At 45.3% G+C, this 21,139-nt stretch overlaps 2 protein-coding genes across 7 annotated transcripts in view; one reads left to right on the top strand and one right to left on the bottom strand.

Annotated features, from left to right (window-relative positions):
- The window catches only part of LOC119123881 (periphilin-1-like), a 32,313-nt gene that overhangs the window by 7,081 nt on the left and 4,093 nt on the right, over positions 1 to 21,139 (bottom strand). For 2 of the 4 annotated variants that reach the window (XM_037253251.1, XM_037253250.1), the window contains one exon: positions 18,020 to 18,866. The exons of 1 other annotated variant lie outside the window; for it this stretch is intronic. In XM_037253251.1, the coding sequence (XP_037109146.1) occupies positions 18,675 to 18,866 (192 nt within the window). In that variant the 3' untranslated portion in view covers positions 18,020 to 18,674. Of the gene's footprint in view, positions 1 to 18,019; positions 18,867 to 18,888; positions 19,131 to 21,139 lie in introns of those variants that run through there. One more of the 4 variants, XM_037253254.1, reaches the window with a different exon arrangement.
- On the top strand, positions 498 to 17,928 carry prickle1a (prickle homolog 1a). Of its 3 annotated transcripts, XM_037253246.1 has the most exons (9): positions 498 to 714; positions 11,586 to 11,807; positions 12,042 to 12,252; positions 13,544 to 13,657; positions 14,347 to 14,484; positions 15,007 to 15,210; positions 15,366 to 15,552; positions 15,664 to 16,518; positions 16,606 to 17,928. In XM_037253246.1, exons 3-9 carry the CDS (start codon positions 12,058 to 12,060, stop codon positions 17,430 to 17,432), a joined length of 2,520 nt encoding a protein of 839 aa, XP_037109141.1. In that variant the 5' UTR covers positions 498 to 714; positions 11,586 to 11,807; positions 12,042 to 12,057; the 3' UTR covers positions 17,433 to 17,928. The 3 variants fall into 3 exon arrangements, with proteins under 3 accessions (XP_037109141.1, XP_037109139.1, XP_037109140.1); XM_037253244.1 differs by lacking the exon at positions 11,586 to 11,807; XM_037253245.1 differs by lacking the exons at positions 498 to 714; positions 11,586 to 11,807 and adding an exon at positions 8,510 to 8,731.

Here is a 21,139-nt window from a genome sequence, read left to right as displayed (position 1 = left end):
CAGGTCCGACTTTGACGAGCAAGCAAGGTCAGCGCAAGTGTGATCGTCTATACTGTTGCCATTTCATTTATGTGTTATGGGGCGGGGCTTAATGGACAGCAGGCCTGGCGTTACATGTTCTGCCACTACATTTTAGGAAAAAAATGTTTTTAAAAAAATTACAGAGGTGGGCTAAACTGGTCTATTTTCCACTTCCTGGTTCATGCAACATTCAAATCTATCTATTCAGTCTATATAAAAAGTCTACACACCCCTGTTCAAATGCCAGATTTAAAAAAAAAAAAAAGACAAACTATTCATCCATTCTACCTCGTGTGTAAATTGCGCCCGCAATTCCCCATTGCGCTAATAGTTAATTGCCAGCAAATGTTTGGCTCCTTCTATGTGCGATAGGTGAAGGAGTTTTTTTTTTTTTTTGGGGGGGGGGGGGGGGGTGCACGCGGCTTTAAGCCAATAGGCGGGGAGCGGCTCTCGACTCGCACACACTGGCGCAGTAATGTCAATGTAGAGGAGCGCCACACAAGCACAGCCGCAGCGTGCGCCGCTTAAGTGCGGGCGATGTTGTGACAGCGCGCTCGGACGTAGGGTTGGGGGGGACACTCATTCTCGTATACGAGACACTTTTTTCGGGGGGAGCCACACGCCGATGAAACGCAGCGTGGATCACTTTTCGGGACTATTGGCTTTGGATTCTCGCGTTTGTCACCACTAAAGGTGAGTGGCTGAGACTCTTTTGGTACTTTTGACAAACTCTTGCATGTTTGTTTTAATGAGGTTGTAACTTTTAACAATTGTATTTTACATATGAGAGTCGAGGGACGGAAAAATATTTTCACCTATACATTAGGTCGTCCGCCGGTGCGCTTTTACGCACAGACGCCGGGGGGCTCGTTTCACTTTCCCTGCTCTTATTTGTGCGAGGTTGGAAAAATAAGCTCATAAAAACATTCAGGGTGGTTTGGTGGTGTGAAGGGGACCCCCACCCACTAACACTAACAACCCCCCTCCCCTCCCCACGGGGCTCCAGATGTATGGACTCAGCTGTCGCCTGTCACTTGGGTGACAACTGCTCCGCCGCTGCCTGCGCGCCACTGGGTGGATGTCAAAAGGGCAACGTGGAATTGTGTGAATAGGAATGCACGCACACGCGCACGCACGCGCAGGAGAAGTGACCCTCGATGTGTGTCGAGAAGTGCATTGTTGGAAACAACTACAACCAGACAGCTAAATGATGAAAAAAAGATGAGCAAATGTGTTTTTTAAATGATGGTGGTGGTTTCCGTCTGCAATAATACTAAAATATTGAATGTAAAATTGTAGAGGGGGGTGTGGTTAGATTAAGAATGTAAATGCTTGGGTAGCCAGATTAAAAAAATAAGTGGGCTGAATTTGGACACCCCGTGCGCTTCTTTTCCCACCATGTAACAGAATAATATTTTTTTTTTAAAAAAGTAACTTTCTTTGCTAATTGGCACAGCAAAATAATGCGCTTGCACTGACCAAATCTAATCCTGCTTCAAACTGAGTGGGACAAAATGCCAATAACGCAGGGTGTATTATATTAACTGAGCAGTATTAAATTTGCAAAGGCGGATGTGTTCCTAATGATATGACTAGTGGAGACTCACCCCTCACACCACAGAAGAACGTCACCCACAAAGAACGTTTGAGCACACAAATGTACTTTCCGAGTAATGAAGAGTGCTATGAACCTAATTAAAGTCTTGCACATACCAAAAGTCAGCCAGGCTCAGTTGCTATGGTCACAGGTGATGATGTCACCCATCCAGGGCATTGTGAGTTTAGACAGAGGCCCTGAATGAGTTTAGTTTGGACACTGAGCTTCTAATAAAGTTGCATGCTCATGAATGCATTGGGCCAATGGAGTTCAATCACTAGGTTGCAGTTGTTACCATTTTTGTTTTGTTTTGAAACTTTCCAGTAGTTTAAGTCAAAGGATGCCAAGGACTGACAAACTCCAGAGCGAGCACAGGGCCAAGGTGATGGTGTCACCTAGTGGTCACAAGGGAGGTTGCCACAAATGCACGCTCATTAATTCCTGCATTTAACACCCAACTGTGCAATTATGCACGCACTCAGCTTTCAACTGGTCTCCCAAATTAGAATCAGTGTGGCTGGAGATATTGTTAGATAGATATTTATAGAACAAAGGCAACGCCAGGGGAATTAAAGGCACCACAAATAGAAACATTGACCGACAGTTGGTGTGGAAGTTTCACGCCCAAAAATAAAATGTTGACAGTAAAAATAATTGAAGAAAAAAAACAGTTGACCATCCATCTTTTATATGTGTAAATTGCCTAAAAAAAAATTAATTCACCATGAGTAGCCCATCTGTGGTGTTTTCTATGTCAGCATTAAGCTAGCAGTTATGTCAAAGTTATGTTTTGATGGATATTTGTTTTCTGTAATTCTTTTTAGTTTGCCAGTTAAGTTCAAATTGTTGCTCACAACTCAAGACAAAAACTATCAGGCCATACTACAAGTTGAATTTGGAAAAAATATTACGCTGAGATTGCATTCTATGTAGCAGTTTATCAGGTGACAATACAGTGTGACATTTAAGAGCCCTGTGGAATAAATGTTTAACACGTGGGGCAAAGTTGTGGTATCGTTTCATACACGGGGCAAAACTGAGTTCTGTTTCCAGTCGCAGCACCTTGTAAGGCAGCTTCCACACCTTCAACAACGCGCTGCATGCCCAAAACCAACGGCAGACATAAACATACATGCATGTGTGTCATGTTTGGCTTCGGACTGGACACGGCATGAGCGTCCACTGACTTGGCAGAGCGTCCCGCATGTTGATTTAAAAAAGTAGAACAAATCATCCCGGCCTCCTCTCGTTCCCGTAAATTCCCTCTAAGACAAACACTTTGGCAGACTTTTATACATCACACTGGGTCCAGTTCGCTTGGTGCTATGTGGCATAGAGCAGAGACAGAGCTGTAAACTGACTCTCTGAGGGAAAGGGACTGCTGGGCACTACTGCCATCTACTGTAGTGAATGTGTAATTGCACTTTTCGCTTATAAATAAAATGAGTTCAATCTGTGGCTAGCGGCTGCAAGGATGTCAGCTTGACCTGATGGCATCTGATTCCAGCTTGCCGTGGTTGGATGCTGGCTTTTTCCAGCATCTGCCTGCACACATTGTAGCCACATGCGAAGCATTACTCCACAGTGATTAAAAGTAGTTAGCGATTTAGCGCTTGCAGGCGCATAGCTCTGCAGGATGATGTTAGTGAGGTTGGGGCTCACACGCTCGGGGGACCTGACGCTCACCGCACATGGTAATTGTGGCACTAACTGTCGGACCACCGCGTTGTTGAAAGCCGTCCTCGCCCCACACACGATTCACTCATCGCCGACATGTTTATGCATGAGCTTTAGCAATAAATTCATAATGCGTGCTTCGACAAAACAAATTTTTTTCCATGGTATTATGGGGAAAAAAAGTTCAAATGAATTTGCCATATATATTTAGAATTACAATATATTATTGAAAGTTTAGTCAAAAACAGTAACAATAAATCTACTTTATTGCAACACTTTCCACACGTTAGAAAACTTTTCATGCCAAAATGAATCAAAGATAAAATCATAAATGAATTATTTTGTAAACTTTCTAGTGACCATTGGTAGGAGCAAACATGAGCAAATATAGTCATTAAATTGAGCAAAAGCTTTGCAGACCCCCCGTCCCGAAAATATGGAAACCATGCTCACAAACACCATTATCCCAACCCCTTCCTGTGGGCCCTTCCTCTTGATCCCCCCCCACCCCGACCCACGGTGGCCTCGTCGCAGGAGTGGAGTCAGTGGGCAAGGGCGATAAGAGAGAAAGGTCAGTGGGGTTTAATAATGGACCGACAACAAAGTGATTTCCTGCCGGGACATCTTACAGTAATTTATTGCTATTTCTTATCAAGGGGCAACACAAAAGCGCTTTGCTAAATCATACAGAGCTATATTTAACAAGAAAAATATTTCAATAGCCCAAAATAACAGCAAACAACTTTCTCTCTGGATTCCTGGAGCTTTGTTTAGGTTGCTTCTCATTTGTGTTCATGCACCCCACCGGCTTACAATAATAATCTTCATTATGGTCCGTCGGAAGTGGTCAGGCTGAATTGACACGTCGGAGGGTAAATGGGTCAACGTTAACCGAGGGCAACTGAGGACATTTCTGGTGAGGTCCACACAATGGACGCAAAAAGTCCTTGCCAGAAATTCCTGCAGTTCCTAAAATGTTGCTAGTCCAAATGTTGCTAGGCCATTAAAGACTTAAATAGAAATGAACGGCCCCTCATATTATCACATACAACAGAATCCAGTGATTTAAAAAGTTCAACAATGTTCTCATTTATTTTGAAAGTGGCGAAAAATACTGCAATAACTCACTGTTATTAAAAGTAAGACAATTTACAGTATTGATATTCTAATAAGAAACACTGAGTTGACACATGATTTGCCTTTGCAGGACACATAAAATAATGTGGCGGGCCGGATCTGGCCCCCGGGCCTTGACTTTGATCACACCTGTGATTTAAAGTGTGTCACACTAGTAAATCTCTTTTTTTTTTTTGCCATTTTTGCCTTTCACCTACAGAGGTTGTCTATGGAACACTTTATAATGGCTTACAATTGATAATTGGTGTCTCCAAAAATAACTATTTTTTTTTCATAGATGGCCTGCCATTCTTACTGTAGGAGTGATAAGGCCACCAGTTGGGTCCCTTTTTCCATTTCTTCCCAAAACACACATAATGACCTCATGGTTGGAACATTACAGAAGGCCTCATGAGAACTTGGGACGGGATCTCACAAAACCTGATTACAGTCAACGACTATGATATGTTCCTTCGGAAGCTTGTATGAATGTATTTGAATCTATTTGTCATCTTGTAAATAGTGACCATACAAATCTCAATGCAACCGTTATCATGCACTGAACCGGTTTCTGTTTCTAACCGACTGTCCGTCCTCTCCGAGTTAATAAAAATTTAGGACAAGCATGTTCGTTTGGAGCGGCGGTCCGGTTGCTTCCCTCTGTGCAGCGGCACTGGGGCATGTGCTTAATTAGAACGCTGCGAAAAAAAAAAGACTGCAGCCGAGTGTTTTCTCCAGGAATGTTAATCATTAGTGGGATCCCGACTGAGAAGCACTTAACTGTTACAGACCATCGCCGGATTCCACGTTTTTTTTTGCCTTTTGAAGCCGTTTCGGAGGCTGAAAACGCTTCCACGTGTGTCCCGGGGATGTCTTCTGTTGCTTCAAAGAGTCGCTCATTGCCCTCTGTAGGGACAGAAATGCTTGGCCATGTGAGAAGGATGTTAAGCTTCTAAGTCCCAGATGTGTCAGGAGTGACTTTTTAACAGCCACGGTCCAACTTTTACACACAGGTACAAACTATTTCCTGCTCATTGTCAACATCTTGCCGGTCAATACAACAAAGCGCACACTTTTCCTACTCGACCTCACCAAGTTTGTCCAGGCAGACCACACATGACAGCGCTTGGCCCTTTGCGTCTTTTGTCAGCGCGGGTGCGCAGTGTCAGAACCGTCAGACAGCCACAGGCTTTTGTTGAGTTATAGTGCCCTCAAATAAAGGGGGCTTCCTCCCGTTAACAGCCCCCGGGAGCTCTGCTGCTCCACTTCCCATTGTTCCACAATGAGGTCCCACTTTTACAACTAGGTGAGAGGGTGTCAAATTGAGAGTGAAATACGAGCGCTGCCGATCGGGCGTCCCTGCGAAGTTTGCCAAAGCCGATGGATGGATGATGAGGGGTGGAGATCCGGAATCCAAATGGATTTTTACGGGATGACACCCATGTATCGGACAACTAGGAGCGGATCTTTATTGTTGGTAATCATCCAGTGATTGATTATCAGAAGCATGTCAATATTCTGCTTTAACATAGCCGTGCTCAGTTGGCAATTTTCTTCTCATCAGAATAGTTTTGGGCATTAGCTGAAAACAATCGCAGTTTTTGAAGATCCTTGGAAATGGTGAACAGTACCCGATTAATTAAACAACAGGCCGATCAATTAATTACTTGACGGGAGAATCTGAATGTTCTGACCACCTATTTCGTCGTGTTGTCTTTCTTTGAACGGCAAACTAGTTTCAGCGCCATACTACTCTCCATTTGGCCTTCCTTGCTTCAAGACAAAACCCATTTGCACACAAAAAAAATCCATCATGGTGGATTATTACACCCTACCACATTCCCAAAATATTTTTCTGTATGCTGTGGTGTCGAACTCCACGGCATCATACTGAAAGCAGTTTCTCACAGTTTATAATGTAACAGCTCCCCGCGCCCTGGAAGACATTTTCCAGAAAGAAATAACAGCATTATCCCCAGTAGGTCCCTGTGACATTATTTTTCTTGGGTTCCAATAAATACACCATGGCAGAAAAGAAAGCCGAGATGGAAGAATCAGCTGTCTGCGGCGTGTCGCAGCGTAACCGTAAAAGCAGGGGTTACGCCAGGGTTAGGGGGCTAACAAGCCTCCGGTCTGACCCGAGTTTGTCGGCCGCAAACCAGCTAAGTCAATATCAAGACGCTGGCTGCCCCACCAGTTGACCTTTTCCTCCCTCCTTTCGAGGCGTAAAAAGGATTGTTGTTACAGTAGAGTGATAGGCTTTTATTGGCTTTTATAACCGTGGCTTTTGTCGGGCCTGTGTCCTGCTAATACCCGTCGGCGAGTCATTTAAACCTGCAGAATGCCTACTTTTTATAAGGTAGCTCACACACAAGCGAGAGGCATTCTTCAGCCTGGTCTTCAATGACGGCGAGTTAAAGACTGACCTTCCCTTTGCCCCTCCTGCCGGCCTGAATTTACGACGTGTCTTGGGACTTTAATTTGACTCGTTTGAATAGATTACATTAGGCTTGAACTCTTGCCGCCGTGTCCCGCTTCCATGGGATGCTTTCCTTTCGCGAAGGACGTGTTTGGACCAGAGAAGAATGCCGTTTGATGGTCTGGTGTCTCTGAGGACGACAATCGCCTTCCCACTTGTCCTGTCATTGTCAGGTCACGCTGGTCATTGGCTACCTCGCCGCTAGCTTTTTACACTGACGAGAAGGTGCGGACCAGGTGTGAGGTGCCGTTCAGGTCGTTGTGGCTATGACCGGGGAATGGGCCGTAAAGCCCCGAGGTGATAGATTTATTGGTCATCTGGTGCTCTGGAAAGGTCACGGGTCAGGGATGCATGACTTTATATTATTCAAGCATCCGAGGTGAACCTTGAACTGTGTTCGTACCTCTGACAATGGTGCAGTATCTAAGCATGACATTCCGGGGTGCTCAATAGATACTTAGATCATGAGGTGGGGACGCTATACCGCCCGTGAGAGGATTTGATTTGGCCAGGCTATAAAAACACCTCACAGCGACTGCTACATTTGGAAAGTAAGATTCATTCATCCACAGTGTAATAAAGCCAAGTATATCATTGCCTCATAACTCCAACTTTGGTAGCAGCTACAATGAAGGCTGTTTCCTTGGATTTTTGTGTTGACCCGCCCCTTAAAGGCGCAGGGGGCTGAGTATTTGGGACGAGCACAAAGTGTGAATGGCGGGCCTCTCCTCCCTGGCCTTGGCTGCTACAATGGCTTTGTGGCTACAGTAAGAGCGCCACACTGGGGCTAAAGCACATTTAGCAAGCAAACATGACTGACAGAAGCACCAAAAAGCTCACTGGTGGTGTATTAACACTTTTTTTTCCTTTTTTTAAATAAGCTTCCTTTGGACAGAAAATTGACAGCTGGCATCAGCCGCCCGCCCACAATGTTTTATTTGAATGTGAAAAGTGTGTGAGGGGACAGAGGACAGCAAAGACAGTTAATGAGATGCTGTCAATCAGACACAGAATTTAGCTTGACGTGCAGTTTGTAGCTCGAATCTGATGAAACTTCAAATCTACAAAGCACAGTGCAACAAGTTGCAACTTTCCAGAGAAGCGGTCACTTTTGTTTTCTGAGGCAACAGGAAGAGCCTCATGTTGTGACATTCCTTCAGAGGTGAAGGAGAGGCAGAGGTCAGCTACAAACTCCCTGGGGAGTTTTACTGGATGGGCAGGTATGTACAGTTGATTTAAGATACGCTTCTGTGCCTTTGAACGCAATAAACAAAAAAATTGGTATCATTGCTCATTTGAGAACAATGTAATCCCAACTCTTCCCGCATCTTTGAATCGCTATAGCATAACAGGAATGTCGCACGGAAGCCATTGCGGGTAAGCGAGTGGTCAGTGAGGTAAAACCAGCTCCTGTGTCGGTTGACTTAAGATTCTCGGCTCCTTCCATCAACTGGCGCTTTTCTAATTCGGGAACTGGCGTTTGAAGTACGAGGGGGTGGGTCAAGCGGAGGAATTAGCCTCCTGTAACTGGCTGATCTGAGGTGAAGGGGGCCGGGCTGAGGTTAAGCGGGGGTTGGATCTGGGGAAGTGGGAGAGACACGGGCATGGGATGGCCATCTGGTTGAGCTCCTGCATATACACATAGCTCTTAAATACTACCGCCGCTGTGACATGGTGCCGGCACTGTGCCGACTGCTCTGGTGGAGACCGGTGCTCTGGATTAAGAGTGTTGAGGATCATGTGTAGTACAGACAGAGCTGAGGAGTTGCAGAAGACACAAGGACAGACTGCTGATAAGATCTTTTTTCCTGCTTGCCTCTGGAGAGTTGGCCTGAACCGAGGTAAGAATGGCAGGGAAATGACAGATGAGAGATTCTTAGTTTTGGGTTGATCCTGTCAACAAGTCTCTTGTTGGTACTAGTTCTTGGAAGTCCAAAGTGAATTGGCTGGGATGCTAAGTGATGGCAGCATGTGTGTCTTCATTCATCCTGTTCGGGACATGCAGGTGGTCCCTCTGGTTGGGATGACACTCCCATCCATTTGGTCTTGGAAAAACACTCCACTAACCACGAAAAGGGTCAGACCAAACAGTCTGTCTGGTATCCTGCTCAGGCCATTTTGAATTGTTATTCAGGAAGGTTCGGGTATACACAGTGATGCAACTGTCTGAATTCTGATTTGTATTTCTTTCTTTTGTAATTTCCCAGCAAGACAACAACAATATCTTGTTGACAGGCTGCCACATTAGCGCTGTTTATTTTCTCAAAGCTGAACTATCTTGTCAGACACAAAAACAGATTTGTCCGAGCTCTGGAACTTTGAAGAGAAAATCAAGTTCTTTGTCAAGTAGAGCCTGCATTGCTGAGCTGGCAGGAGCCAAGTTAAACAAGTCGGGTTGGTCCAAACTGACTGAGAGCACTGTGTTGGTTTGTACCGCACGTCCATCATCCTTCCTCGCATAGACAGTGATTCAGACCAGAAGCTGCTTATTTATCCTCCACGGCCTCATGATGCTTGTTAAGCTTTGGTGTCTGGACATCACAGGACTTGGATTTAGAGTGTTGCTAAATAGTTTTGAAAACGCCAAATGCGGCTGTATTTATTAGTATGACGTAGTATGAGGTCCTGTGAGATGTTTGAGAGTAATAAATAAGATGACACATGATGTGACGACTAGGTGAATGGGTATTTTGTTCACTGTTCAGAAGCAGTTTGTTTTGACCACTTTCTGGCATAAGAAACTCTTGTTGAATGTATTACAACACATTTTTATGAGTTTCCATCTTTCAAACGATATTGGCTTCAAGGAGTCCAACTCCCCCGCCCCCCGGGCAAAGAGATTCTTCTCTGCCCTCTGTGGGCAGATCAGTGAGATATGCAGGCTTGCAGCATCCAAAGCCATGTTAACAAGCATCTTTACAAAAGAGCTGAGGGGTTGTTAACATTCAGGACTGCAGGGGTCTAGCTTGTGTGGGTGGAGGGTTCAGGAATGAGGGGGGGGGGGGTTAAAACTAATGACAGAAAACATAGACCCCTTGTTCATCCAGGGGGGGGGGGGAAGTTTAAAAGCCAACACAAGTGATGAGTCAGTGAGTTGGCAAGTCAACCTGAGCATGGCCAAGTTAGCTGGCTCAGTGATTCTGTCATTCAAGGGAGCATTGGAGGCTCAAGTGAGAGGAAATGAGCTGCATGACAACTAATGGAAAAATTAGCATGTGAGCAGATGTGCTTGTATAAGAAAAGAAGGGTGGGGGGGCTTTGGCTAACACAGATGCCAAATATCCTGTTTTATGATTTGAAACCTAAGCCAGACGTGCCTGTGATTCAGGTTTTCGTCTGTATGAAACAACCAAACGTCTTAATGAAGCGGTGAGATCAGACAGGCCTGGAGTTCACTCAAGCTCTCAAGTATGCCTGCATTTTTGTAGGTTATTTTGGTCTAATTTGCAAGTCAATGGAGGTGAGCGGAAGAAGGGATTGTCTTTCTTCCCTCTTTCAGGGACAGGTTATCTGCCTTGGTGAACTTTAAGTGTCATGTATGAGTTAACACAGCACAGCTTCAGGAGAGCACGGGACAAAAAAAGACAGAGTCAGATAAACAAGGTCTTGATAGAACAAGCCACCAGCAAATTCCTCAACAAAGGCGCCACTGTTTAGGACATCAGAGGTGATTAATGGGAGATATCATAAAGCCAGTCACAGATCCAGAACTAGTTTGGCCATCAGTGGAGAGCGTAACTCTACCAAGGTAGTAATGTCAGTTTCTGCAAAATTTCTACTCACACTTGTCTGACACTAGTGGTCAGTCTCAGTACCTGTGATGCCAGACCTGAGAGAGAAATGTCAGGCCAAAGACAGATAATTGAGATTTCAAATCACGCCTAGAAGGGTCTGGCGGTTCCGCTAAGAGCCTGCCGCCATAAACGAGAAGCAGGAAATAAATAAATACAGACAGCTGACAGGCTGTTTATGGGTTGGAGGTTGTTACTAGTATTTTGTATAAATATGTGCATACCCAAGTCAACCATCTTTCCATATCTTCGGCCTTCTTCAACAATCACATCTGTGTTCAAAGACTGTCTGGTTTTGTCAGCTGTCTTGCCGTGGCCTCGTGTGCCCTTCCTTACTGGCCATATGGGGGCGCAGAGACAGGGGGAGGTAAGAGGGGTGTCAAGGGTCCAGGCTGCTGGACGCTGGCCGGACTCCTATTTGATCTCAGCTAGAGTCCTTTGGTCTTTGAAGACTGGCCACAACTGGACATATATTCTTCTCATGTGTCTTTCAGGAGGTTCATTAGGTGCACCCATCAATCTAAAGAAGTCCATTATGATCACTATTAGAAACACCCCATTTGCAGTTTCTACACCGCTGCAAAGTAGAAACAAACAATTTACAGCTGTTTGATTTAATGGGTTTAAGGGCTTAGGTTCGGCATTGCAAAGATTAAAACCACCTGAAGATGTCATTTTAACATTGGACTAACAAGACACTAGATCACAGACTTCACTGGTTCTTTTATACCTGATCTATGTCAACTACACAACCTAGATGTGCTTGTGAAAATAGTACACAAGGCCATCCTGTGTAGTAAACACTGTTTGATCTCCCTTCCAGCTTTTCCCTCTCTGACATCGCTATCCGTCGAGCCTTCTTTCCTAGCTTCACCTGTCTGCCATTTCTGTGTTGGCTCGCTAGATGAAAGGACGGATCAGACAGTGGCTGCAGCAGGTTGGAAAACAAACAGCCACAAGCAAAAGGAGAGATGAAGGGAGAGAAACTGGCCTTGTGGACATTCCTCATATGGTGGCCTTGTCCCATTGTCAGGCCAGTGTTTAGACAGACCCCAGGCTCAACTGATCTAGCCAACGCGGGTCACTTACGGCGGCCTCTCTTCTGACATTGAAGGACACACAGCAAGTAGGCTTGTTTTTAGTTTTAGGTTGCGCTACATGGGAAAACATAACTTTGTGTACAACTGCACAATACAATGAGATCCCAAAAACTAGCCCAGACCTATTTTCTTGAGGGACTCAAAGGAGCAGATACGATGAAATGCAAACCAGACAATGCTTCCTAAAGATACCATGAGGTGCCTTGTAATAAAATGAATGGTTTAATTCAATGACAGATTGTTCCTTTTCTTGTATCTAGTGAAAAGGGGCATCTGATGAGCCTGGCAAGTGCGACAGTGGCGGCGTCAGCATCTGGCTATCAAGGCGGGGCACGCCAGCGAGACGCCATCATGGAGCAGAAAGTCAGCAAACTGACATCTGGCTTCCAGCGCAGTTCTACCTCGGATGACGACTCCGGCTGCGCGCTGGAGGAGTACGCCTGGGTACCACCCGGCCTTCGGCCTGAGCAGGTGAGGTTGCAAAATAGTGTCTTATACAGCTACTGATTACTGATTGCTACTGGTCCTAATGATGTATTGATTACTTCACCGACTGCAGCTCTCCGATAATTGTCATTTTATTAAGTGAAGTATAAATCTGTTAGGATCGTTCATTATGTATACTCTTGGTAGGGACTAAAAACAGCTTTGACCCAGTTCTAATTTCCCACCAGGTTTCTGCTGGGCCCTAATTAGTGGTGCACAGCAAGTTACCACTGGTGTCGCAGTGGATTCAAACCCTTGAACAATAATCAGTATAAAAGCCCTGGCAGGTCACTTGAAGGCAAACTTGTTGGTCTACCTCACAGCCACTAACAGACAGGATGTCTAGTTTTTATTTACGAACTGTGCTATGGTCAAGTCTGCTTGTGATTATCAGAGATCTGTTTTGGAGGACTGTGTGTGTCGGGCAGGATCGAGAATTTGGGGGGGGTGCGGGGTGGGGGACGTTTTAACAAGCCTTTTCCTCCACAAACACACAAATACAAGCAGGGCAGTTAGACAAGCCTGGAGGGCAGCCGGCCTAATTTGGCATATTTCCTAAACCCGCCTGTGCGTTTCTCTCTTCTCTTGAGTTCTTGTAACTAACTTCATCCTGCTTTTCAACCACACACATGGAAGCAAATAAGGGGGTGATGGGCCAGAGGAGAAGGGTTTCACAATCTGAGAGAAGTCCAAACATGCTTTTGTTTGGTCGATGCATGGGTCAACTGTAATGTCTTTACTGCACTCATTGCCTTGAATGGTGCATGATGGGTCATCGTTATGGTAAAGAAACACATAGTTGCCTATTCCCTCAACCCCCGGGGAGTTGGATGAGGGGGTAATAGCAGAATGTGCATAATTTATGATGGGGACGGACGGGGGCAATGTTGAGGTTGATTGTCAGGGTAAATTGCCGTCGCTCCCCTTCTTTAGACGGCTTGAGCTACAGGAAGTCCCCAAACACATAAGACCCGCACGTCCCACCTCTTTATCTGGCCTGCTGTAATGGCCCCTCCCTCATAAAGTTGGCTCACCAAGTTGCCAGCTTCAAAGGTCAAAGTGCCACAGAGATAGGCTGCTTTGTCCAGTCAGTCAAGAGACAAACTTATGATGCTCAAATTATAAAAAAAACTTTTTGGACTTTTATAGTGTGGATTTATGGAGAATCTGCTCCTCTATTCCATAACAGAACATATGGAACCTATTTTTGCCTCATTTTCAGAGTCAAATATTTTGTACACATTTGTTTACAATGTCTATATAATTAATTCCTTAGGTCCAGCTGTACTTCTCATGCCTGCCCGAGGATAAAGTCCCATATGTTAACAGCCCGGGAGAGAAGTTCCGAATCAAGCAGCTACTCTATCAACTACCGCCGCACGATAATGAGGTAAGAACTCATCGACCGTACCTTCAGCGCAACAAAAATCGGAAAACTTGTAAGTCGAGGTATGTTTATTCTTGTGGCTGATTCAGATTCAGAACCCCCCCCTGTGGCATCCTAGTCGACATCCTGCTGTGGGATTGTGGTGGCACCATCTTGTAGACATCTAGCGTGGGCACAATGCAACTTTTGACTAGATGCTTGTATAATGTTTGGCATGGTCCCCCCCCCAACACCTCCGGCTAGATTCTTGTCCTAGCAGTGGGTTTTTACAAGGATGACTCAGCAGGGGAGAGGGACGCTGATTGAAAGAGGCTTTATGTGATGCCACCGCAATTGTCGTGGCACGGCGCTCCCACTTGGCTCGCTTTTTTTCCCCTTTGTTGCCCGCCTTCTCGATTTCACTCTAAACAGAGGCTCTTGTTTGTGTAAACGTCTGCTTTGGCCCTTGTTAAGTCTTTTGGGGAAAGATCAAGAGGTCCTGTTGTAAAACTCAGGTTGTCAATCAGGGCCAGTGGGTGGAGATGTATTAGGGGTGTAGGAAGGGCAAGCTAGGGTCAAGAGTTGGCTTTGTTCACCTCTCCTCAGGCTAAATTTACAACCCTGTACTCTGAACTAACATTGCCTCAGCAACATTTAACACATTAGAACAAATTGTCCGATGTATAACTCAGAATGGTCTCATTCATTGGCAGATTCGTTACTGCCAGTCTCTCAGTGAGGAAGAGAAGAAGGAGCTACATATGTTCAGTGTCCAGAGGAAGAAGGAAGCCCTGGGGAGGGGAGCACCGAAAATGCTACCCCGAGGTCGTCTGAACAGCGTCTGTGAGCATGTACGTACCACAGTGGATCACAGAAAAAAACTACAAATGATCACCTCACGGAATAACATAATTCATAGGCATCCGATTTAAAGCTTTGTTTTGAGCTTTTGAGCTAAAGTCTGGCTTATCTACATTTTATGTCCACGAATATGCATTGTCCCGTTTCAAATAAACAAGATGAAAAGACTAGTCAAAAATTGAAAATGCAATTCTAGTCTGAATTTGAATGCTCAGTATCATGTGTACAATTTATACAATTGTATACTCAAGCAAATTTTTCTTTCGGCTCGAGTGGTTCAGTACAGTATTCTACGATGTATTTAACAATGAACACTGCTTCCCCCAAAAGGGGGATATTAATCTTGTCCTAACAGCCTTGCCAAAGCTTCCCTTGGAGATTACATAGCCTTAATATCCTATTCACAGTGGTTAGAATAGTTTAAATATAAGCTGTGACAAATGATGACGTCTGGCCAGAAAATAGAATCAATCATGTTTTGCAAAAGACTAATTATGTGTACATATTTGCAGTGTGGTGAGAACATCAATGGTGGAGAAATGGCAGTGTTTGCGGCCAGGTCGGGCCCTGGATTGTGCTGGCACCCGGCCTGCTTTGCTTGCTCCACATGCAGTGAAATTTTGGTGGATTTGATCTACTTCTACCATAACGGAAAGATCCACTGTGGACGGCACCACGCTGAGCTCCTCAAACCACGTTGCTCAGCTTGCGATGAGGTAAAACCGCAATACTAACATTAGGGGGAACTACAACTAACGGATTGTTTTGGGGAGGGACTAATTCTTCGTTTATTGCTACAATGACTGTACAGTTGACCTCCACGATTCGTAGGTGACCCCAAAACGTCCTTATACATATTTTTGCCTTACAGATCATCTTCGCTGATGAATGCACAGAAGCTGAGGGGCGTCACTGGCACATGAAGCACTTTGCCTGTTTTGAATGCGAAACCATTCTGGGCGGCCAGCGTTACATCATGAAGGACGGACGCCCCTATTGCTGTGGCTGCTTCGAGTCTCTGTATGCAGAGTACTGTGAGGCATGTGGAGAACATATCGGTAAGACTGGAAATGGTATGCTAAAACTGAGGGGAATCAATCGAGGAGTCACAGTACGGGAATAGCTCTGGCTTATACCTGCAATTCACTTGAGCATTTCCTATTTTCCAGGTGTTGACAATGCTCAAATGACCTACGACGGTCTCCACTGGCATGCCACCGAGAGTTGCTTCAGCTGTGCCCAGTGTAAGAGCTCCCTCATGGGATGCCCCTTCTTGCCACACCAGGGCCGTATCTACTGCTCTAAGGCATGCAGCCTAGGGGAAGACGTACACGCCTCCGACTCCTCCGACTCGGCCTTCCAGTCGGCACGATCCCGCGAATCCCGTCGCAGCGTACGCATGGGCAAGAGCAGCCGATCGGCCGACCAGTGTCGCCAGTCGCTCCTTTTCTCACCTGCGGTTAACTACAAGTTTCCTGGATTTAGTGAAAACCCTGACGACACCCTGACCAACAAGCTTTCCCACCTGAACTTATCTGACGAGCATTTCTGGAGGGGGCGTGGTGAGGAGACAGAGGCTCCTGAGGATCAGGGGGAAGAGTGGGCGGAGCATGAAGACTACATGACTCAGTTGTTGTTGAAATTCGGGGAAAATGGTGTCTTCAGACAAGCCGGTGACTCCAGACCGACAGATTTTTGGGTTGCAGAAAGAGATCCCAAGTCAAAACAAGCTGGTAGCGGTAGTGGCGAAGGAAGGGGCAGCCTGGCCAGCAAGAAGTACCAAGCTGACATGTACTGGGCCCAGTCCCAAGACGGGCTAGGGGACTCAGCCTATGGTAGTCACCCTGGCCCGGCAAGCAGCAGGAAGATCCAAGACCTTGAGCTCGACCACGGAGCTGGAGCAAGCGTGGAAGATGAGTCGCAGTGGTACGGTGGGTCTTTGGAGTGCATAACAGACCAATTCAAGAAAAAGGATCAGAGTGTCCGAGACTCTATGGACTCACTGGCCCTCTCCAATATTACTGGTGAGCAGCAACGTGGCTCGATTTTTATATACCAATGTAAACCCAGAGTATGTGCAGGATTATTCAAAACGGATTTGTCTTTTTCAGGGACCTCTGTTGACGGCGATAGTAAAGACAGACCTTTGGGTTACTCCATGCAAGGTTTCCATGAGTTGGAGACAGAGGACTGTGAGAAAACCAGTAACATGGGAACTCTCAACTCCTCCATGTTACACAGAAGTACCAATTCATTGAAGAGCCTTGTATCCGAGCAGGAAAATGTTCCCGAAGAGGTGGAAAGACCAAAACCACATGTCCCCGCGCTCAGGAGGACACGTTCACAAGCTAGACAGCAGCAAGTGAAATTCTCTGATGATGTGCAAGACAGTTACAGTGATCTCCAGGTGAGACAGCCCCCGATGAGTGAACGAACTCGTCGCAGAGCGTTCCACTTTGAGGAGCAGGACCAGGAAAGTCGTTCCGGGTGCGGCCGTCACCATCACAGGAGGCGACGCAGCCGCAAATCTCGCTCTGACAATGCTCTTAATCTTTTACCAAAAGAGAGAGCCCAAATGGGCTACGGAATGGACCGCAGACAAAATGCACATGGTGCAAGGAGAGATCATGGTTTCCATGGACACCCACAAGCGGGCACCATGTCAGATTACAGGCTTCAGGGTTCAGCCATGGGCAGGTTCTTAGATCTGTACGGGGAGGATGACGACTGGTGCTCGACATGCTCATCCTCTTCTTCCGATTCTGAGGAGGAAGGCTTTTTCCTGGGTCAGCCCATCCCACAACCAAGGCCACTTAGACAATACTATACTGAAGACTTGCCTAGCCCTTTGGCAGGAATGTCTCCACTCCCTTATGGACTTCGGACTAAGTCAAAGAAGAAGAAAGGGCATAAGGGTAAAAACTGTATCATTTCATAGGTGATAATCTTTGATTTGGGTCATTCACATCCCCCGAGACTGTTCTACTAAATAGTTTTTATATACGATAACGTCTGGATTTGTTCGCCTCTGTGGCATTACAACTTGCTGGTAGATTCATTCAGTATTTGACATATTTATAAAAACATGATCTAAATATATTGTTTACCAAATGTATATACTGTAGAGATTTTTTTTTTTTTTTTAAAGTGGATATTTTTTTCAACCCTTGGCTTAATGATGTACCAAAACAGCATTAACATTAAACTAATGGTAGGTTATTCTTCCCCCTTCCCTCAATGAAGGTGCCACATATTTTGACTTGTGATCTTTACGTCTTTAAATATGTGATGTTTAACTGGTTTGTGCAGCACCGACACATACAAACACTTAAGTGGTGGTCATGTTGTAGTGTAAGACAATTATTGTAATCTGTATAAATGTATAAACTGGAGTATAAGGTTAACGTAATTGTAATAAAAACAACAACAATGTCCTAATGTGTGTTATTTTGGGGTTGGGGGGGGGGGGGGGGCAAAAGTACACGAAAATGGATAACAGTGAATAAAAAAAAAAATCATTAAGGATTAAACTCAAAAAATGAAATACATATTGAGGACTTTTAATACGTTTTAATAGATTATTCAAGTGAGTTTCAACTGGTCCCACAATACTGTTCAAGTCTTTGCTTGGAATATGATACACAAACATTAATCGGGCTATATAGAGCATAACCGCCAACCGCATACATAATTTGTTGAGTTTAATGTATTACATGAAAGGTTCATCATTATACGGTATGATGCAGCAACATGAAAAAAGTCTATCACCGCAGAGGCACTCGATGAAACCTGAATATATGTCAGCTTTTTTCTCATTACAATACTTCTGCATATTTTCAATCAGAAAACTTTCCTACATTATCTTATCACAGGATCATAAATGTTAGTGTCAAGATAAAACACAGTAAAATACTTTGGTTTTGAGAATCCGTTTTCACTACTGCTCAACTAACAGTTTGATATTTGGAATGGATTGTGAAATACATTTGTCAGTTGGAAAAGTGCAGCGGTTTTATATATATATATATATATATATATACCAACGTTATTAAAAACAAAGATTTGATGAACAATAGCATGAACCAGCAAAAAAAATAAGTCTCGTTCCATTCGCATTGTTTTAATGGAACGAGACTTGTTGAAGGGTGAAGAAAAAAATAATAATAATCCAATGTCCACATTAAGTTGTATTGTCTGACTCCAGCGCCTCATCGAGTTCTTTCACGTAGTGCCTGAGGGCAGCTAAGCAGTGTTGTCTCATTTCAGACAAGTTTGCATTCAGAGCACTGTGAATAAGATTCTCCAAAGTGGGCTCCTTGGACACCAACATCTTCACCACTGTGCCGAATGTCTCGCAATCCTGCCTATGGTGCTGCACAAAAAAAATAAAAAAAATTGAAAATAATGTTACAGGTGGAGGTCATGTGCCAGGTTGGGGGGGGAAATATAGCGGAGCGTCCCTCTCGTTGAAGGTGAACTTCGTGACCTCATTCTTGCTTAAGTGCCGTATTCCACGAAACAGGTGAGCGAGTCGGCCCATAACGGAACGAGACGGCGAGGTGTCAAATCTTTCGTCGTACTGCGGCATTCTTTCACACCACGTTGTAACGAGCTCTCGCATCCCTCGAGGACTTTACTGCCAACCAAAAGTGGCTGTTAAGTTCTTTGTAGGTGTCCCAGGTGCGAGCTCACAACTTCTTTATCACCTGGGAGGGGCGGAGGGGGATGCTGATGGGGTGCAGGGTTTTTAGGACCACGCCAGCCAGACAAGGCAGCAAAGGGGTCAGGCTGGGACAGCCGGGTCCTCCAGGGTTGTGGTAATTAAATCCAGATCACCTTTACCCCTTGAGTGTTTTAGGGTTTTGAATTTTGGTTAAAAAAAAAAAAAAAGACTTAAAAATAATACGATTCAAAAAGTGGGTGACACATGATTGACAGGGTAAAAGGAATGAGATCATCTCTATTAAATCTGTACGTCGACTGTGTGACTTAAATTATTCATTCATGCGTTCATCTTCTGAACTGCTAATCCCGTGAAGCTAATTTCACAGAAGACCACGGTCGCATAAGTAGTATGTCATCTAGAATGAAACGCAAAGAAGATAATGCGACTACCAGGCGCAGCTCATTAATCCGATCATTGCGTTTTGTCGTTCTCGCTTTCCGACAAGGTGCTTCGCGCTCGCCGAGGCCGACAGAAATAGCCGAGACTGTGGGATGCGTTTGATCGGCATAATGACGGCCCTCAGCGCCGTGAAGAACATAGACGGCAAACTGGGTGTGCAACCACATCTTAGGATGAAGGTTTCATTTTTAACAATGTTTAACATGACACAGCTGAAACCTCAGGTGGCATTTCAACAACTTCTTCCTGGAAAATAATTCTCTGAGCATTTACGCAAAGCAAGTACAGTGGAACCTCCAAAGCGGAACGCCTCAAAAGTGGTACAACTTGTGAAGTAGATTTTGAATTTGAATTCTGGGGTCTTTAATCATGAGTATGACCTCATCTGCTTTCCCTTGATGGGACACGTGCGTTTGCTAGCAAAAACAGAGGTCGATTTTTGACCCGGATGTTGTCAAAGTGTTAGTTTTGGAGGTTCTCCATTTTAAACCCTCCGCTATGCGGCCACAGAGGTGAGAAGCCCTGAGAGGAACACTGCGAAAATGCAGAGGGGGGAGCCTTGAAAAAGCGGGCTCCAACCCAAATCGGATGTTTGCGGAGGTCCAAATTGTGAACATATACTCAGGGGTACTGAAGGGGTGGTGGTCTTGGGAAATTGGGGCCCTGAGTGAGATTACACACACACACACACACACACACACGGTGCTCGCATGTGAGAATCTAAATGAGGCAGGCGGGGGTCCCGCTTAACAAGCCTTCTAATTGAGGGCTGGTACGCATTAGGTGAAATTAAAAGCTGCCTGCTAAGCCAACATCTCGAAAAGCAGCTAATTGTTAAAAAGTTTCATCGGTACGGTTCCCTGAGGAATCCCTCGCCATTTCTGATACTTTGAGACTTATCTCGTATGATCATTTGTTCCGCGGTTCGTATCTGACCATCTATGACATCATGAATGAGGTATTTGGAAGGAAGGTTTGATTTTATTTTTCATGCCAGTTACATTTATGGGCATGTTGTATTTGTTTAAGATTTAATGACTGTTCCTCAGAATCCACGCAGAGAGGCTGAGGAGTATTTGGGCACAAAAAAGAAAAAAAAACTGATTCCCGTTCTCGGAATAGAAAGCTGCACTGTATGCTTTCTTACTTATTTTACAAGTTACCCACTTTGCCCGCCATGTGACGCGTACAGCTCGGAGGCAGATGTTCCCGTAAAGGCAGCGGAGCGCTCGCCGTCTGTGGCGGCGCTGGGAACCTGCGGGGTTTAAGCGTGTACGCGCCGATGCCAAAAGACGTACCACGCTGCGGGTGGGCCGCCTGACATCCCGCGGGCCAATTCCTGCCCCGCTTGAACAGGAACAGATAAGTGGCACGTAGTGTAGCGGGGAGGGGCCAAGGGGCGGGGGGAAGAAAGCGCTACGCTAAATAGCAGGCCTTTTGCAACCTGCTGACTGGCATTTTGAAACCAAAATGTGTTGCCAGTCATTGGTGGGCAGGTGGTATAACTTTTATTTTAACAG

This window comes from Syngnathus acus, chromosome 6 (assembly GCF_901709675.1).
Source record: "Syngnathus acus chromosome 6, fSynAcu1.2, whole genome shotgun sequence".
NCBI lineage: Eukaryota > Metazoa > Chordata > Actinopteri > Syngnathiformes > Syngnathidae > Syngnathus > Syngnathus acus.
The sequence above is the reverse complement of the archived record's forward strand: the minus strand, read 5'-3'. Positions and strand labels throughout refer to the sequence as shown.